At 45.6% G+C, this 19127-nt stretch overlaps 1 protein-coding gene across 16 annotated transcripts in view; it reads right to left on the reverse strand.

Annotated features, from left to right (window-relative positions):
* The window catches only part of ANKRD6 (ankyrin repeat domain 6), a 182689-nt gene that overhangs the window by 28243 nt on the left and 135319 nt on the right, over window positions 1-19127 (reverse strand). For 8 of the 16 annotated variants that reach the window (XM_086317736.1, XM_086317737.1, XM_086317731.1 and 5 more), the window contains exons 3-5: window positions 9294-9392; window positions 1891-1989; window positions 643-741 (exon numbers count right to left, since the gene is read on the reverse strand). In XM_086317736.1, the coding sequence (XP_086173862.1) occupies window positions 643-741; window positions 1891-1989; window positions 9294-9392 (297 nt within the window). Of the gene's footprint in view, window positions 1-642; window positions 742-1890; window positions 1990-6752; window positions 7092-9293; window positions 9393-19127 lie in introns of all 16 variants that reach the window. The other 8 variants (XM_086317739.1, XM_086317734.1, XM_086317735.1 and 5 more) reach the window with 2 other exon arrangements.

Here is a 19127-nt window from a genome sequence, read left to right on the forward strand (position 1 = left end):
CCAGTCAGCACAGCACAGAGCTGTGCGCAGTCCCGGGAGCTGGAGAAACCCAGCCACCCGACGGGCAGGTCCCCACCCTGAGGGTCAATGGGCAGAAAAGAAACCGGATAACCCTAAGGGAGGCGGTGAGGAAAGAGATGGTGGGCCCACCCTGCAAGCCCGGGAGGCACACGCCAAAGTCACCCAGAGAGAGGACAACAGAGGCTGAGGCTACTCTGGGGAAGCCCAAGACAGCGACAGGTGAGGAGCTTTCTGGAAAGTTCCTGAGGAGAGGAGCAGGATGCGTAAGGGACAAGACAGATCAGTCAGTCCGTTGTGAGGCTTTGGGGCTGATCCAGGGACATAGCAGGGAAAGACAGGGAAGTGGAAGGTGACAGAGGACAGCAAGGGAGAGGAGATGCTGTGGTCCTTTTCTGCCCCCTCAGGACGGGGCTGGCTCCCATGACCACAGTCTCGTGGACCTACGGGAAAGCAGGGAGAACTGCAGCCCTCATGGGAGCTCTCCAGCTCCAAGCTTTCAGATGCACCAGGATCCAAGGCCCAGAGCCCTAGTTCTGCTCGGCAAGAGGAAGATCCCTTAAAGAAGGCAGGCTGGGCTGTCTTCATTGTGACCAAGGGGGTCTCACACCTGCCGGGTCTCACCTTGTTCTTGGCAAGCACGTTGGCTCCAGCTTTAACGAGCAGCTTGGCCGACTGGCTGAAACCGTGCCAGGATGCTTCGTGCAGGGCCGTGTTCCCGTCCTGGGGGACACACAGGAGAGAAAGCCCCATCACCCAAGCCTGATCCATCTGCTCACCATCAGCACAGCACAGGTTATTTTAAGGCCCACACAGGGGCCTCTCTTGGCTGGGGTTTCTCACCTAAACCACAGAACCCAAGGAGTGATCGGAGTGGCAGTTTATTCATTCTCCAGAATGGTACCTAACAATGGTACCACTCCAGACGCACTCTAGCTTTATGATGCACAGTGGGTGACTTAAGGCATTAGGGCTTAAGTCTCTCTGGGAACTGGGGTGCTGAGAAAGGCTCCCACGCACCGCTCATGCTGAACAGAAAGCCGCACTGGGAGGCGTAGTGTCTCTCCCCCACCCACCTATACCGCCCCAGGGGCTGCCCTGCTCCACTCCTGGCCCCAGAAAGAACCCTGCAAAGATCAGGCAGATGGAGAGTCTGGCTTCAGAAGCTCCAGGGGCCCACAGGTGGACAAGTGGATTCCACAGCTTTTTTCTTTCTCCAAATCTGATCTCTCGAAGGTTAATCCAGAAGCCTCAGGGCCCCAAACAAATGAGCAGGCACCAAGGACAGTGATTTGTAAATATGGCAAAAAAAAAAAAAAAAAGGGCAGTGTTCTGTAAATACGGTAAACGGGTGTCCTCCATAGGTGACTTTTAAATAAAAATCAACCAATTCCACAGATCTTGTGTTTGCTTAACTTACTATTAAAAAAAGAAACATCAAGCACAGTGAATTGAGTGGGGTGGGACCTAGGGTGAGGGAAAGGGAAGCACAGAGAAGAGGCAGCAATGCCCTCCCAGCTGTTTCAGACCATTATCTTTTTTTTCTTTCCAAAGAAACACAGTCTGGGGGCTTCCACTCAGACTCTCTGGATGTGGAGTCCCCCATCCAGGCCTCCACAGCTCATTACTTCTGGACTTGTCTTATTCACCGTTTATATTTCTGCGGTTGTTCACTGCTGCCACAGAAAAGAGGGAAGGGCTTTTGTAAACATTTAGTTTGCTGGGAGATCAAATACTCTTTCAGAGGAACTCCGGGCTGATTTTCTCATGTTGAATCATGAGCGATAAGACTCAGGAATGACAATGTCTCACGCAATAGGAAATCCCCAGAGCACGTTCTCAGGCTGACGCGTGCCCCCCTTCCCTGCTCACCTTGTCCTGTCGGTCCAGAGCACAGCCCTCCTGGATGAGCGCCGCAATGACCTCGGTGTTCCCCACCACCGTGGCCCGGTGCAAGGCGGTCTGGTCCCCCTGCAGGCGGTGGGAAGGCAGGGACGGCGGTCAGCATTCTCCAGCCCCCCACCACTTGCTCCCCTGCTTCACCGTTCAGTCACCGAGGGCCAGCTGGACTCAGTGACCTAGTCAACAGAAGGTGCATGCCGGCAAGAACAGCTATGTTCACAAACTCAGTGGTAACCTTCAGCCTACCGCAGAGCAACCCTGGGCCACAGCTGACCTCTGGATGAGGGTCAGGCTCTTACCCGCCACCCCAGGGGATGGCAACGGGACTGTCACAACTGTGACGAGCGGGTCTGAAAGTCTGAAAGACTGTGGGCTGTGCAAGGTAACCAGCAATGCCTGGAATCTTTACTCTCTGCTGAGTCCTCTCGTACCCCAGCGTCAGAGGACTCACTAGCCTACTCTGTCACTCAGCAGCACTCAGGACCCACAAGTGGGTGGACTCCTTGATTGGCCCTGGCCTAGAGCAAACAACACAGGGGGATACGCCAGGACATCTGAGGAGGGACTCAGGGACTCAGGCTGTCACTGCACATCTCTAAGGCTCTTCCAACATCCCATGACAGCATCTTCACTGTTGGGGCTGCATCTGACCCCTTTCTCTGTGATCAGATTCCTGGGATGGCTGGCCTTCTCTTTCTTTGTCAGGGTGCCAAAGGGAAACTGACTCCCCCTAACTGCAGTTGAGAGGACTAATATCCTAGAGGTAAGACAGTGAAGTCCGTAGCAAGAGACAGTCCTGAAGTCTCCAAGAATACATGTTATCTCTGACAGGCACTCAGGAAATCAAGTCCAGCCTGGGGTATAAGCTTGAACGGGGAGATGGGTGAATGGTGTGGAAAATTCCTGGTGGGACGCAAGGGGAGTGGGGCAAGGGTGTCAGGAGATGTGTGCTGTGCAAGCCTTGGGGGACACCTGTCACCTCGCTGGACTTCAAGTTCTTCCTCTGTGAAAGCAGGCAAGGTCCCTCCCTTCCCTTCTTGGGGTCTATGATCTGGGTGGCAAGAGTTTTGCATGAACAATTTTCTGGTGGAACCTAGGAGGGGCAAAGGACATGCCCCAGGGCACTCCTGCTTCTTAGCCCAAGAGAGGAGAGACCAACTAGAACATGGAGGCTTTTTAAAGAGGGCTGCACTGCTACCTATAAATAGCCTTCATCAAATACTGATTCTACTTATATCCCTGGGATCTGTAACAAATGACAATGCACTTTAAAAGCACTTAATCTGAAAAAAAATTTCTGGAGAGAGACCATGGTGATGTTTGCATAACAATGCGAACGTACTTAATGCCAAAGAACTGTGCCCTTAAAAATGGTTAAAATGGTCAATTTTATGTTATGTATAGTTCATCACAATAAAAAGCACTTACTCCTACTTAAAAGCCAAATTCACATTCTTAAAATTAAAAAAAAAAAACACTCCCTTTAAAAATTCATGAGGGGAAATATTTTCCTCTTTAAACTTTTTAATTCTTTCCAATTTTTTACATATATAATTTCTAGCATCAAAAAATGGCTATTTATTAAATGTCTAAGCCGTATTGATATACCAGGAACGGGATGGGACTGTCCACGTCTCAGAAGCTTTTCTTTCTCTTCATTCTGTAGAGTCTAAGAGCTTTCTTCCTAGTTAGGTCAGGAGGGTAGAGGTAATCACTACCATGATTCCATCCACTGTCCGAGCCTTCTGTCATCAACCCTCCCCTCAGCATCCTATGCTGTGATTCCCATTACAAAGTAGGCTTAGCCTTGCTTTTCTTCTCACTCACCTGTCCAAGACCACTTACTCAAAGAGGACCCTTTCTATGTGCCATGTTGTCAAAAGAATACGGCCACTGGATCAGTGGTTACAGGCGGTGGGCAAAGCCATTACATATCTTCCTCAGACAACTTAGGAAGTGTTTCCAGATGAGGTGTACTTAAGGCCCAAACAGATAATCATGAAAAACTGCCCAGTCTCATTTTTTTTTTTAATTAATTAATTTGGGGGCAGTGCCGAGTCTTTGCTGTTGCGAGGGCTTTTCTCTAGTTGTGGCGTGCAGGCTTCAGTAGCTGCAACTCCCGGGCTCCAGAGCACAGGCTTATTTGCTCCATGGCATGTGGGATCTTCCTGGACCAGGGATCGAATCTGTGTCTCCTGTACACTGGCAGGTAGATTCTTTACCACTGAGCCACCGGGAAAGCCCCAGTCTCAATTTTTGAAAACTTCTGTAAGAATCTTCAAGACTGCATGTTTCCCTATCAGCGTCATGATGGGTTTTCCCAAAATGGACCTCAAGTGTAATTTATTGTTATTGACCTGATGAGAAAGGAGGTGCCCTGTTCTCAGCCACAAAGGTGAGGCTGCAGCCCCCTTCTTCAGAGTAAACTCCGACTTGGTCAGATTTCTAGTTGCTAGAGGCCTTTAACCATTCCTATACACTGCGGGTGCACTAACCTGCACTCCTTGGCCCAATTAGAACAACCCTTTTACGTAACCAAACGTAACCATTTTGTTGTTCATAAAGCGTGGGTCGTGTTGGCGGCCTGGCTTCAGATCAAATGTTTTACTGTGCTTCATGGGCTGCCACTAAATCATGAGCTGAGGCAACTTTGAAGCCAGAACACCACTGTGATTTATTACTTGGTTTTAGCATGAATCTCCTGTACTTGCTTCTGTGGGGATAATTTCCCTTTGTGAAACTCTAACTCAACGTAGGAAGTTAAATCTCAATTCTAGTTCGGCCCTTAACAGTAGATTTCCAGATGGATGAACAGGACTCGGGAGACCTGGCGGCCCGGGCGAGGCTGCGGTGGGAGCCCCGTGGTCCTCGTGTGCCTGGCACAGGTGTCTCCGGCGGGCCCCTTCTCCCAGGCCTGCCCATCTCCAGGACACGGCCGCCCCTCCATCTTCACGCTTCTCAGTCAAAGACATGCTCAGAGCCCGGGTCCTTGTCTCATCCGTCGGATATACAGGACAGTGAGGGCCAGAGCCAGCCACTCCCCACCCTGCAAGGCCCTCAAGAGGGACCATGAGCTTGGCTCACATGAGGTGGGGTGGTTCTGGGTTTCTCTGGCACATAAAAGCCAGCCACCCTGAGAGACAGGAATACGTCAGTCAAGGGCCACCTCGGGCTGTCTCGGACCTACTCTTCCCCAGAACGTGACATAAATGAACAGCTAAGACCCTTTACTGCAACAGGGTCAGTGACCGGCGAATCAATTCCTCCTCCTATAAAACTAAAACTTCCTTTGGAAATAAAAGTATTATTTCAAAAGTATACTTTCTACACAACAGAAAGAGACTCACAGACCTAGGGAATGAACTTGTGGTTGCCAGCGGGGGAAGGACGGGAGGAAGGGATAGTTAGGGAGCTGGGATGGACATGTACACACTGCTATATTTTAAATGGATAACCAACAAGGACCTACTGTGTAGCACAGGGAACTCAGCTCAATGTCATGTGGCAGCCTGGAAGGGAGAGGGGTTTGGAGGAGAATGGATACATGTGTATCCACGGCTGAGTCCCTTCACTCTTCACCTGAAACTATCACATTGTTAACTGGCTAAACCCCAATACAAAATAAAAAGTTCAAAAATAAATTAAAAGGAAGTAAGTATACTTTTCAAATACTGAAACAAAATATGCCTCTATACATACTTATTGACAGACCTAAGCAGCAACTTAGACATAATCTTTATTTCTCTATGATTTAAAGATCAACCATGAAATTCTAAAATTTTGGAGAAAAAAAACAGCTGGGAGAAGTTTGGCACCTTCAATAGCATTTATTCATTATCTATTCAGTGAATATTTACTGACTCTCTACTACACTCCAAGCACTGTGGCATCTAATTCTCTCATTTTATTGATTAAAAAGCCAAGGTCCAGTGCAGTTCAGTGCCTAGCTTAGAATAACCAGCTGATTCAGGGCAGCACAGTTGGGACAGGGGCCTCCCAGGTGGCAAGAGTGGTAAAGAACCCATCTGCCAATGCAGGAGATATAAGAAATGCAGGTTCGATGCCTGGGTTGGGAAGGACCCCTGAAGGGAATGGCAACCCACTCCAGTATTCTTGCTTGGCGAATCCCATGGACAGAGGAGCCTGGTGGGCTACAGTCCATAGGGTCGCTAAGAGTTGGACACGACTGAGGAGACAGCACAAATGTACCCACAGTTGAGGCAGAATTCAAATTGTCAAGGCTTTTTGCACTTGCCCCATGCTGTTTATAACCTGTCAAGTCAATTAACCTTAAACAGGTCTTTAAAACAATTAGGTGCTTCTGGGGGATGGGGCTGCCTGTTGATGGCATCATCAAGCTAAGTACTTTAGCCCAGTGCCTTGGCAAGTATAGCACCTGAGAAGTATTTGTTGAATGATTAACTACAAAGAAGCAGAAGAAAAACGCTGAAGCTGGAACTTAAAAACCCAGCAAACTTGTAGTTTGGCACTTTGATTTGGAACATGCACATCATGTTCCAGAGTGACTGCAAAGGGACTTGTCTGCAAAGTGCATGAACTGCCAGCTCTCCGTTTTTCTAGGACATTAGTGTGTCTTACGTAGAGATTTTAAAAGGTTTGCAACCACTGAGGTCTAAAACTTGGTCCTCTCCTACATGGTGAAAAAAAGTGAGCCCAGTGTTGGCAGATTCCAAAGCCAAGCTCACAGAAGAAACCCCCTTCATGCAGGGGCAGCCCCTGCCCCTCTTCAGGAGTAATCCCTCCCAGGTGGCACAGGCAGCCATACTGCAAGGAAGCTCAAGACAGGGTAGGTGCATGAAACAACTGCTGACCTCTTTTTCTCTCTCTGATCTTCTGGGGTTCTTCCTAGCCTGTCTTCTCTGGTTTTTCTTATTTTTCTCTTCCTTCGTGCCTTTTCCCGTGGCCACGGGGTCCTGGACTATTTCTGAGGTGGGGGCTGTGTGATTGCTCATCGACCAATCAGAGATGGCGTTAGTGCTCCAATGAGCGTTGACAGGGTTGGCAGGAAGCAAGAGGGAATTTGCTCCTGGAGTTCCATATTCTAAAGAACTAGTTTCCACAGGTTCAAATTCATAATAATCCCACTCCAGGGCACTGGAGGTCATTCTTCAACTAATTCTCAGTCTTTACCATGATACAAAGCACAGTATCTGTAGAACATAAAGTTAGGAGTAAATTCTTCAAAACATTAACATTCTCTATTGTTACCCATCACCCAAGACAGGTAACTTCTGAAATTTTTTTCCCCAATACTTAATCTCCCAGCTTCTTTATTTTCTTTATTATTTTTCGCTCATGCCTCACGGCTTGCAGGATCTTAGTTCCCTGATCAGAGACTGAACCTGGGCCATGGCAGTGAAAGCCCTGAGTCCTCACCACTGGACCACCAGGGGATTCCCATTCCCAGCTTCTTTAAAGACCATCCGTAAGGAGTTTTCTTCCTCGAATTCCTGCATGGGTTTCAAGGCTGATCAACAAGCAGAGTAAATATATAGAAGACACACATGAACCATATTCTGACAAATGCATTACTTCAGAGCTGGTGAGAGTCAAGAAACCTCCACATCCAGCTGTTTTACACTGTTTCGTTGTTGTGTGTGCACTTTTGTTTTAAACTGAGGGAAACAATATATGCATTGTCTATGGCAAGGGAAAGATGCAAAATATATTACTAACTTCAATAAATAAAGAGTACCCCTCTAACAGTAGAGCTGGCTTTCCTTCTGCTGACATGTACGTACCCCTTTGGCTACCCTGTAAGAGCTTCTGACTAGTTTACTTCCTATCTTGCCTGATATAAACAGCAGCAGTTCTGGAAAGTCTGCATGGCTCTTGCTGCAGGAGAACACATGATACCTGGAGCTCAGGACCTGAGACAGGAGTGCTGGGTCGTGATGGGTTAGCACCCTGGTATTACTGCAGCCTTGCCACCAAGGCAGCAAGGGCTTTAATTATGCAGAGAAGAACAGATGCTGCCCAATATATTTGCACCAACAATTCAATGCCCTGCCTTTCCTGTGGTCAGAATCTCTTCCCTCTCCCTGTATTTTTGCTCCTATCATGTAAGGCTAAGATATAATCAGGTATGTTATGATGGCTACAGTGCTGGGAAAGAAAAAAGTGTATTGTGACCTGGGGTAGAAATCAACAGCTTAAAGCTAGATCAGCATCTTTTGAAAATAACATCCTTGATGACTCAACAGGTTCCAAATATAACCAGAAATTTCTGAATGACACTGACAGCCTCCTGCCCATGGATATGACACATTTAGTTATTGCTTTGTGAATGCTGTCCTTCTCAATTTGTGTGTTTGCCAAGTTTTCAGACATTACACTTTGGTGACCCACACTCTAGCCCAACAGAGGGTCTGAACTTTGATAACATTCGGTAAGCACAGTGATTAAAGGTGAATCTGAAAGGAGTTTATGGGTACAAAGTCTCCGAGAGTCTATGTTCCTCATAAAATTCTTACCTCTTCGAGTTCTACTGTACAAATCACAGTCAGAGTTAGAAACTTTTCAAAAAGAGTTTCCAATCAGATTCTCATTAGGACATTTTCCTAATAGCCCACTGGAGAGCAATTTACATAATCTTTCCCACATCCCCTTCTTAGAGAATCTAGCCTGCCCCAAAACCCAACAGGGCTCCCCTACACTACATGACTCCATGCCAGCCACTGCTGATTTACTCAGGAATGGATTTCTGAACCCAAAAGAGCCAAGCAGAATCTCTTTCTAGGTAGTCGGACTGAAGAAACTCAGAGAATGACTCTCAATCATGGCAGAGCACCAGAGTGAATCTTTCTGGAGGCGTCGTTTTTCTCAGATTACACAAGATCAATGTTCTGTTTTTTTCTTTAAATAGGTCCTTTTAAACTAAATGTATACTAAGAGAAATCAAGGCAAGAAAAGACAAAAATTTAAGTTTTTAAGCTTCATCTTTTTCTCCAGTGGTAAGTTTGATCAATGACAATTTCCAGCAAGACTTGCCCAAATCTGTGCGTGCGTGCATGCGTGTGTGCGTGTGTACGTGTGTAGTGTGCTCCTTCATACTGAGACAAGGAAACAGGCAAAACACCCTTCAAGGCCCTGCACTTGAATAATAATAGATAGGAAATAATAATACTCGATAGGAACTATGATGGGAAAACCAAACCACACTTGCTACTGAGAATGGGTCCCAGAGTAGGGCTTCAAGAGGAAGTTCTTCCCACCAAGGTGGAGCTAAAAAGTGCTGGAGAGCAACAACTACTGTCCCTCCCCCACCTCACAGCTAGTTACACGTTGTGGGATTCTATGCAGACAAGCCCGGTTGACAGCCATCCCCCAACAGAATGATGGCTTCTACTCACATCATCCTGGACATCGAGGTCACAGCCAGCCTTCAGCAAGATCTGGACCACAGAAAGATGGCCCTTATTGGCAGCAAGATGCAGGGGCGTCCGGCCATGCTGTTAATGCAGAGCAAACATTGATTTCAGAACGAGGCGTCACAAGAGCAAGGTTTGCACAGAGGTGTTCCTCCCCCGCCTTTTGGCAAGCGATGCTTAGATTTACTCAGAATTCATGTTTGTCTCAGGTAACCTTGGCTATTGGCATTATGAGTTATGAACAAGATATGTTCAAAATGTGAAGATTTCCTTTAGTGCATAATTTCTACTCCTATTCATCCAACAGGCAAGTAGAAAGGTGAGGGCTTTCACGTCTTCTCTGATTTCCCCACTGGTGTGACAGTCAGGGTTGGTGACGTGGCCACAGTGTATCTGATGGGGTAAGAGACGGAAGAGCATCAAAGTGTCAAGCTACTTAGCCCCAGAGATGTCTGGCTAGTAATTCCTCAAAATTGAAACTGCTAGACAAACCATTAAAACAGATTCTCTCCTTTGTAAAACAAATTTAAAAAATTTTAAATTACAAAGTACTTCAACCATTCAAAAATATGAATAATATTTGAAAATGCACATAGCCACCATTAACTTTAAGAGAAAACTAAAGAAACCGGACCCAGGTTCAATCCCTGGGTTGGGAAGATCCCTTGGAAAAGGAAATGGCAACCCACTTCCGTATTCTTGCCTGGGAAATTCTATGGACAGAGGAGCCTGGTGGGCTGCAGTCCATGGGGTAGCAAAGAGTCAGATGCAACTGAGCGACTAACACCTTCACTTTCACCAAGCACTTTAAGAAAAAACTAAAGAAACCATAGCTGTTCCTTGTGAATCCCTCCCATATCTCATTTCCCCTCACCCCCTAGGTAACCAATCAATTTGGAATTTATCGTTCCTTTGCGTGTTACTATACATTACTATATGTTTGTAACCGTGCACAATAGATAAAAATTGTTTTGCTTGTCTTCAAACCTTACATAAATGGTATTAAACTAAACAATGTCATTTAGCAATTTTGGGGATCTGACATTCTATTTTTTATTTTAAAAAATATTGTCACATTACTCATTCTGTCACTGGTGAGTTCCAGGCTGTTTCCAGTGGGTGACAGAACACGTGTGCTCCTGTGCACCTGAGTGGGTGGCTTCTCAGCCCTGCTGGTGGGTCATAGAGATGACTGTCCCCTGCCAGGGGCTCCTGAGCTATGACACGGAGGCTCACACCCAGAACAGCACTCTTCAGAGTAAATCAATTCCTATCTCAAAAACTGACCTTGCCAAGCTCCAAATTCTCCAACTTCTAAAAGAGACATTATGCTCCCTTTGCTTTCTCCCTCAGGTTCACTGTGAAGAAATGTTTCCAAACAGCATTTAACCACAGACCCCACCTATACAGAAACACTCCTGGAGGAATAAGGGTTTCATATGGCCTGAGTCCTTTTTTGCATCTCAACAGAGCGTCCCAAAGCCCTTTATTGATATTCTAGCAGGATAAACACATTTGTGTTCTCGACAAGGGCCAGTTTGCCAAGGGTAACTAGCCTTGCAGGAAAACAGAGATAGTAGACAATAAAGGATTTTAATTTCAACCTGTGAAATGCAATCAAAGCATTAGAATGATTCTGGAAAGAAAGAGGTCAGAGCTCACGTTAAAATTAGAATTCTTAATTAAGAAAAAAGTTTCTCCCAAGAAAACAGGCTATAAAAAGCCTTCATAAAAAGGCAGCATTGGAGATAAGATGAAGGCGTGACCTTCCTCAGCTGGCGATTATGTTCTATGCGGGCTGGTTAACCTTGATTCCTCCGACGAACTGTCCACAGCTGATCAGATGAAGCCAAATAGCCTGGTTCCCCTCCCTGGCCTGGCCCCAGGCTCCTCCTACCACGTGTCCTTGTCCAGGACATCCGATCAGAGACCTTCACAAAGTTTCTGGGGCATTCTGAGCAAAGGGAAGCCCATCGCAATTATAAGGAGAAAGATGTGTGCGGTGAGGAAGACTGACAAAATGGCAGGATACAGTGTTTCTGAGCATCTGGAAAGTGCAGACCATGACCAGAGGAGCTGCCCTGAGAGAGGCTGGGAAGGAGGCCACAGGCTGAGGGGTCAATGGGAGTCAGGTCAGGGGAGCCCTGAGGAACATCCTTGTCAGCAACCAGGGATTACTGCGTGGACGCTGAAGCCCAAGGAGGCAAAAGGGATTGTCCAAGTGAACACGAATAATCAGAAGGCCAGAGAAGGAAACATGGATGCGGTTTAAAACTAGATCACGTCTGGAGGGTGCTTTAGAAACTATAAGGTGTTAACAGAATGGCCCTGGACTAGAGGCACCTTCCTCATCCAAGGTCAGCAGAGTGCCCTCTCCAAAAAAAGGAAAGGCCAGAGGTGCTGGAGCTCAACGAGCATGGTTCAAATCCCAACTCTGACTAGTAACACCTGGTTGATTTTGTGTTGGCCACTCTCCTAAGCCCGTTTACTCATCTGAAATGGGAACAGTCTCCACTAACCACTGAGATAGGATAAGCGAGGCAACACCCAGAATCTATCACAGGTTTCCTTCCCTCTGTCTCAGCCCTCACCCCCAAAGACAGCCAACTGCCGCCCCTCCTCACCTTTGCCTTGGTGAGATCTTGTGAATGGCATAGACATGGGTAAAGAGCTGGATCTCAGGTGTCCTACGTAACCAAGTGGGCCCTCGCTGGAGGGTTGAGCTTCCCACCAGCTAGATCTCATCCATGGCCATTTTTGAAAAACAGTCAAAGGTCTCCAGTCTCCATGTCTCTCTGGAAGGACCTTCTTTACTGGGAACACCCTTCTCCTGTTCCCCAAGAAGAAATGGCCCCAGCTGCCTTCTCCACGCCCACAGCACTTCAGCTCCCCCAGGAAACCACCAATCCTGTTCTGACTGAACTTCCAACTAGGCCGTGATCTCCCCATGGGCAGAACTGCACCACAATGAGAAGCCTGGCACTGCAACTCGAGAGTAGCCCCTGCTCACACAACGAGAGAAAGCCTGTGTGCCACAATGAAGAAAAAATAAAATAAAAATAGATAATGACTTCACTAAAAATCTGGAAAACAAAAGCAAATCATCCACGATTCTCCCACCCCATACAATGATTTGTCACTTTTATCCTTACTTTTCCACTGCATCTTTTCTATTGGTGCTTTTGTGGTTACATTCACAAGTCACATGAAACTAGCTTGCTTGTGCATTAATATTATGCCTTAAACCAGTGGTCTTCAAACTTCATAGGACAGCAGAGGCTTGTTAAAGACAGCTATCTGGGCCCCATTAAAGGGTTTCTGATTTTGTAGGTCTGGGGTGGAGACTGACAATTTGTATTTTTAACAAGCTCCTGTAACTAAAGGCCCTCTTGATGAGGGTGAAAGAGGAGAGTGAAAAAGCTAGCTTAAAACTCAACATTCAAAAAAAGAAGACCATGGCATCCGGTCCCATCACTTCATGGCAAATAGATGGGGAAAAAGTGGCAACAGTGGCAGATTTTATTTTCTTGGGTTTCAAAATCACTGCAGATGGTAACTGCAGCCATGAAATTAAAAGACACTTGCTCCTTGGAAGGAAAGCTATGGCCAGCCTAGACAGCATATTAAAAAGCAGACATGACTTTGCTGACAAAGGTCCGTCTAGTCAAAGCTATAGTTTTCCTAGTAGTCACGTATGGATGTTAGAACTGGACCATAAAGAAGGCTGAAAGTGAAAAAGTCAAAGTGTTAGTCGCTCGGTCGTATCTGACTCTTTTGCGACCCCATGGACGGTAGCCCGCCAGTCTCCTCTATTCATGGGATTCTCCAGGCAAGAATACTGGAGTGGGTTGCCATTCCCTTCTCCAGGGGATCTTCCTGACCCAGGGATAGAACGTGGGTGTCCTGCATTGCAGGCTGATTCCTTACCGTATGAGCCACCAAAAGAAGGTTGAACACCAAAGAACTGAGGCTTTTGAACTGTGGTGCTGGAGAAGACTCTTGAGACAGCAAGGACGTCAAACCCATCAATCCAAAAGGAAATCAACCCTGAATATTCACTGGAAGGACTGATGCTGAAGCTGAAGCTCCAATACTTTGGCTACCTGATGCAAAGAGCCGACTCACTGGAAAAAGACCCTGATGCCGGGAAAGATTGAGGGCAGGAGGAGAAGTGGGTGACAGAGGATGAGATGGTTGGATGGCATCACCAAATCAATGGGCATGAGTTTGAGCAAACTCCGGGAGATAGTGAAGGACAGGGAAGCAGTCCATGGGGTCACAAAGAGTTGGACACAACTCAGTAACTGAACAACAAACAACAACAAGCTCCCAGGAGAAGCAGATGCTGCTAGCATTAGGACCACATATTTCGAGCTATAACATAAATGATGGGTTTTCAACACTGTTGCACCATAGATTCACCTGAGAAGATTTTTAAAATCTCAAATTTTTACCCCCAGATTCCATCAAGCTAGGGTGGGGTCTCAGCGTGGGTGTTTTTGAAGTTCCATGTAGCAAACGTGCACTCGGAGATTACAAATCCCTCCTTGAAGGCTTTAGCTGTGCAGGTTCTCCAACCTGCCCTGGGGTCAGGACCGGCCATGAGACCAGTGGGGTAGGGGCTGCAGGACCCTGCAAGGCAGCACATCTCCCTGATCCGACCAGGGAAGGGCAGAGGCTTGGAGCCACTTGCTTTCAGGAAAGTGAACAGCAAAGGGCCTAGAGCCGTTGCCAGGCAACAACCACAGAAAAAGTGGCCTCACTGTCAACAACGCGGGTCTGGGTGCTGCTTTCTTCTGGCAGGTTGAGCCCTGTGGGTCCCGATTTCTAGCAGAATTGCTGCACAGGAACATCAGAGTGACTCGCGATCCAGCAGGTGACCCATAAATTATACTCACAGGTATCATAAAGAGCGCTCTGAACGAAAAGTCTCTCCTGCTCATTTGGAAGAGCCTAACTCCCAGCTAGAGGTGGGAGAGCTATTTTACACAGCTAGTGGGAAGCTGCTAGAGAGCACAGGGAGCTCAGCTTGGTGCTTTGTGATGACCTCGAGGCGGGGGGTGGGGTGGGAGGGAGGTCCAAGAGAGAGGGGATGTATGTATACATATGGCTGGCTCACTTCATTGTACAGCAGAAACTAACACAATGTGCACGCTAAGCAGCTTCAGTCGCATCTGACTTTTTTCGACCCCATGGTTCCTCTGTTCATGGGATTCTCCAGGCAAGAATACTAGAGTGGATTGCCATGCACTCTTCAGGGGACCTTCCACACCCAGCGATCAAACCCGCATCTCTTATGTCTCCTGCCTTGGCAGCTACCTGGAAAGCTTTAACTAATACAACATTGTAAAGCCATTATATTCCAGTTTAAAAAATAAATAAAATTAAATTGCAGGGGAAAAAAAAGACTCTCTCTTCACACAGACTCCATGGTGCCTGGGAGTGCTGGGTCACAACCCTGGTCACTCATTACTCCAGCCAAGACCTGGAGGTTGGTTCACAGCTCCTCTCTCCTGCTTAGGTATCTTTGATCCTCCTTACTAAAGGGCCGGTCTTTCACACAAACAACACTTGTCCCGCGAACACCTGCTCCATGGATGCTTGCCCCATAGATGCTGAGCCCCGACTCCTCAAGGCGGCCACCTGGTCTAAGAGGGTGGACCCAAGAAGTGAGAAGGAGCTTAGCCATTCTCAGAATACTTTGCTGAATGATACACTTTTGCTCAAGATCACAACAGACCCATGGGGCAAAGGGAAGCTAAAGTAATTGAGGCTCATGAGCTCAAAGAAATAAAACAACTGAACATTCTTAACCGGGGATTGTTATAAGCAGGGCCGTTGCAGAGACATGACCCACATGGGGGGAAACAGTTTGACAAGAAGCATTTAGGTATAACCTAAATCAGTGTAATAATGTCAAAGTGACAATACTTCCTTTCTTTAGATCATGAGAAATATAATAGGTCAGAGTCATGCAGTCTTTTTTGAGGCAAATAAAGTCTGTCTGTATTACCTGAAGCTTTAAGGAAGGAATAGAAAATAGGAAAGACAGAGATGGGATGCAAGAAAGTGGTAACGCTGGTGAAGTAAGAGTGGCACATATTTTAGAAACAATATAATATTCAGATTGAAAAGAGTCTCTGAGAGTTTAATTTGGATGAAGGTAATAAGGCTTGTTGGAGAAGGCAATGGCAACCCACTCCAGTACTCTTGCCTGGAAAATCCCGTGGACGGAGGAGCCTTGTAGGCTGCAGTCCATGAGGTCACTAAGAGTCAGACACGACTGAGCGACTTCACTTTGACTTTTCACTTTCATGCATTGGAGAAGGAACTGGCAACCCACTCCAGTGTTCTTGCCTGGAGAATCCCAGGGTGGGCGGAGCCTGGTGAGCTGCCATCTATGGGGTTGCACAGAGTCCGACACAACTGAAGCGACTTAGCAGCAGCAGCAGCAGCAGCAGCAGTAAGGCTTGTGGACGGTCAGTGATTTTCAAGAGCTAAAATGTTACTTGTGGCAGAACAAATAATAGCTAGAATCCTGGCCATTTGGCCCAGCCATTTAGGTTATTTTTTTTTTTTAATTGGATTGTTTAACTGTTTGGGCTTTTTCTGTCCTCCCCCCACCCCCGGTTGCACAGCACAGCATGTGGGATGTTAGTTCTCTGACCAGGGATTGAACCTGAGCCCCTTCATTGGAAGCACATAGCCTTAACCACTGGACTGCCAGGGAAGTCCCTCACTTAGGTTTTAAATTATAGAAGATTCCCCACCAACTTTCTTAGGTGGCCCCAGGGTCCCCTTATCATAAACAGCATTTCCAGAGCTCCAACTGTTTGGAGTGATGTAGATTTGGGTCCAAAACTTCAAAGTCCTTCTCAGGCTTATGATTCAATAAAAACAAAGTTATAAAGACATTCTGGGAGAAAACAGACCCAAAAAAAGTGCCATGGACAAAAAAAAAGAATAAATCTTTTCATTAAAAAACATACAGTTTAAAAAGCCTTCGGAACTTTCCATTTTGGAAACGTGTTTCATCTACCTGTCTACTTGGATGAGTGACACATCGCATTTTAATCAGACTGTAGGTGACAAGATGCAGCAAGGGAATAAAGTCCTTGGATGAGAAAAATCAGGATCCAACATAACGGCAAATTTAAAGGACAGGCTAATTTTAATAAGACAAAATATAGCAGGGGACAGAAGTAAGATTCCTGCCCCGGGGATCAACAGTCCAATCGCACATGGGCAGGGATAACTGTCCTCTGAAAGAACAGGCCTTCCTTTTTTCATTAGTTTTAAAAATAATTATTCATCTGGTTGCACTGGGTCTCAGTTGCAGCACACGGAGTTTTTACTTGTGGCATGCAGGATCGAAACAGGGAACCCTGCACTGGCAATGTGGAGTCGTAGCCACTGGGCCACCAGGGCAGTCACTACAGTCTTCTTTTTTAAAACCGTCAGTTTCCTATGCCAAAAAGCTTCATAATGCTTCTCTAAGTCTTACTTTGGGGAGGGACTAATAATCATAAATAATTGGAACAGATGATTAAAAATGCATATGATCAGGAATCAATTACTCCAATAAAATGGCTTAACTAAGAAGATTATTCTTTTTGAGGTGATGCACAAACTGCCAGGCTTGGGCTTGTTTCTAGAAAGGTCCACCAGAAGAAGGACCAAAATAATTCAAGCGACTTAATTGGCTGTTAAGAATCCCATTGATTCCTATAGTACATCAGTTTCCCAAGTCAGAAGGGATCAGTTAATGGCCTCCATGCTCCTCACCGGCAGCTACTTAGACTACATTTTCAGTGGGCTGACAGGCCGACAGAGGAAAGCATGGCAGTCCAGTGCCTGAAGAACTAAGGCTGGAGATAGGAACTGTTCTCTCTTATTTCCTCATTTTTATTGGCATCATCGGCTTTTCAGCAATTGTTAATATATGTTAATCATATTAATATATAATATGATTATATGTTTGTTTGTTTTCCTTTTAATATATTAGTGTAATGAATTAAGGAACCATCCTTGCATTCCTGGATCAAACTCCACTTGGTCACACTGTGCTATTCTGATATGTGCTATATTCTATTAAGTAGGACTATTAAGAATTTTTGCTTCTAATTCATAATTGAGATTGCTCAATTGTTCTTGTATTATTTCTTTCACTCTCATTTATATTTACCTGGCTTTGGTATTAAGGTTGCACTGGTTTCATAACATAAAAACCCAGCTTTCCATTTTGAGCTATGCTTTACAATACTTTAAATAACATTGGAACTGTTTTTGTTATTGCTGTTGTTAAAATATAGAACAAGGCTGTGAAATCATTTGACCCTAGTACTTGTCAAAGGTTTAATCACATTTTTAATCTTTTCTATGATAATTCAACTATTTATGTTTTCTGCTGCTTCTTGAGTGAATTTTCTAAAAATTATTATGGTAAAATATACATAATAAAATTTACTATTCAAACCAGTTTTTTAGTTTTTAATTCAGCAGCATTACATATACTTACAATGTTGTACAACTATCACCATTATTCAATTCTGTAACTTTTAATTATCCCAAACAGAAACTCTGTATGCATTAAACAATAACTCCCCTTTCACTAACCTCTATCCTACTTTTCTCTTTTCTTTTTTCGGCCGAACAGCGAACTTGTGGGATTTTAGTTCCCCCAAAACTCGGGCCCTTGGCAGTGAAAGCACAGAGTCCTAACAACTGGACAACAGGGAATTCCCTCTCTACCCTACTTCTCAACTCTACAAAATCAACTATTCAAGGCGCCTTATATAAGTGGAGTTATACAATATTTGTCCTTTTGTGTCTCTCTTATTTCATTTTGTTCTTCTTCAGTCGATCAATTGTGTCTGCCTCTTTGCAACCCCTTTGGACTGCATCACGCCAGGCTTCCCTGTCCTTCACTATCTCCCAAAGTTTGCTCCAAGTTACATCCATTGAGTCGATGATGCCATTCAACCATTTCATCTTCTGTTGTCCCCTTCTCCTCCTGCCTTCAATCTTTCCCAGCATCAGGGTCTTTTCCAATGAGTCAGCTCTTTGCATCAGGTGGCCAAAGTATTGGAGCTTCAGCATCAGTTCTTCCAGTAAATATTCAGGGTTGATTTCCCTTAGGATTGACTGGTTTGATCTCCTTGCTATCCAAGGGATTCTCAAGAGTCTTCTCCAACACCACAGTAATAAGGCATCAATTCTTCAGCATTCAGCCTTTTTATTCACCTATCACATCTGCACATGACTACTGGAAAAACAATAGCTTTGACCAGATGGACCTTTGTCAGCAAAGTAATGTCTCTGCTTTTTAATATACTGTCTAGATTTCTCATTGCTTTTCTTCCAAAGAGCAAGTGTCTTTTAATTTCATGGCTGCAGTCACCATCCACAGTGATTTTGGAGCCCAAGAAAATAAAGTCTGTCACTGTTTCCACTGTTTCCTCATCTATCTGCCATGAAGTGATGGGACCAGATGCCATGATCTTTGTTTGAATGTTGAGTTTTAAGCCAGCTTTTTCACTCTCCTCTTTCACATTCATCAAGAGGCTCTTTAGTTCCTCTTCACTTTCTGCCATGAGGGTGGTGTCATCTGCATATCTAAGGTTATTGTTATTTCTCCCAGCAATCTTGATTCTACCTTGTGCTTCATCCAGCCCAGCATTTCCCATGAAGTACTCTGCATATAGGTTAAATAAGCCAGGTGACAATTTATAGCCTTGACATACTCCTTTCCCAATTTTGAACCAGTCTGTTGTTCCATGTCCAGTTCTAACTGTTGCTTTTTGACCTGCATATAGT

This window comes from Bos grunniens, chromosome 9 (genome assembly GCF_055505025.1).
Source record: "Bos grunniens cultivar Pamir isolate PY7600 chromosome 9, Bosgru_T2T1.0, whole genome shotgun sequence".
In the NCBI taxonomy this organism is placed as follows: Eukaryota; Metazoa; Chordata; class Mammalia; order Artiodactyla; family Bovidae; genus Bos; species Bos grunniens.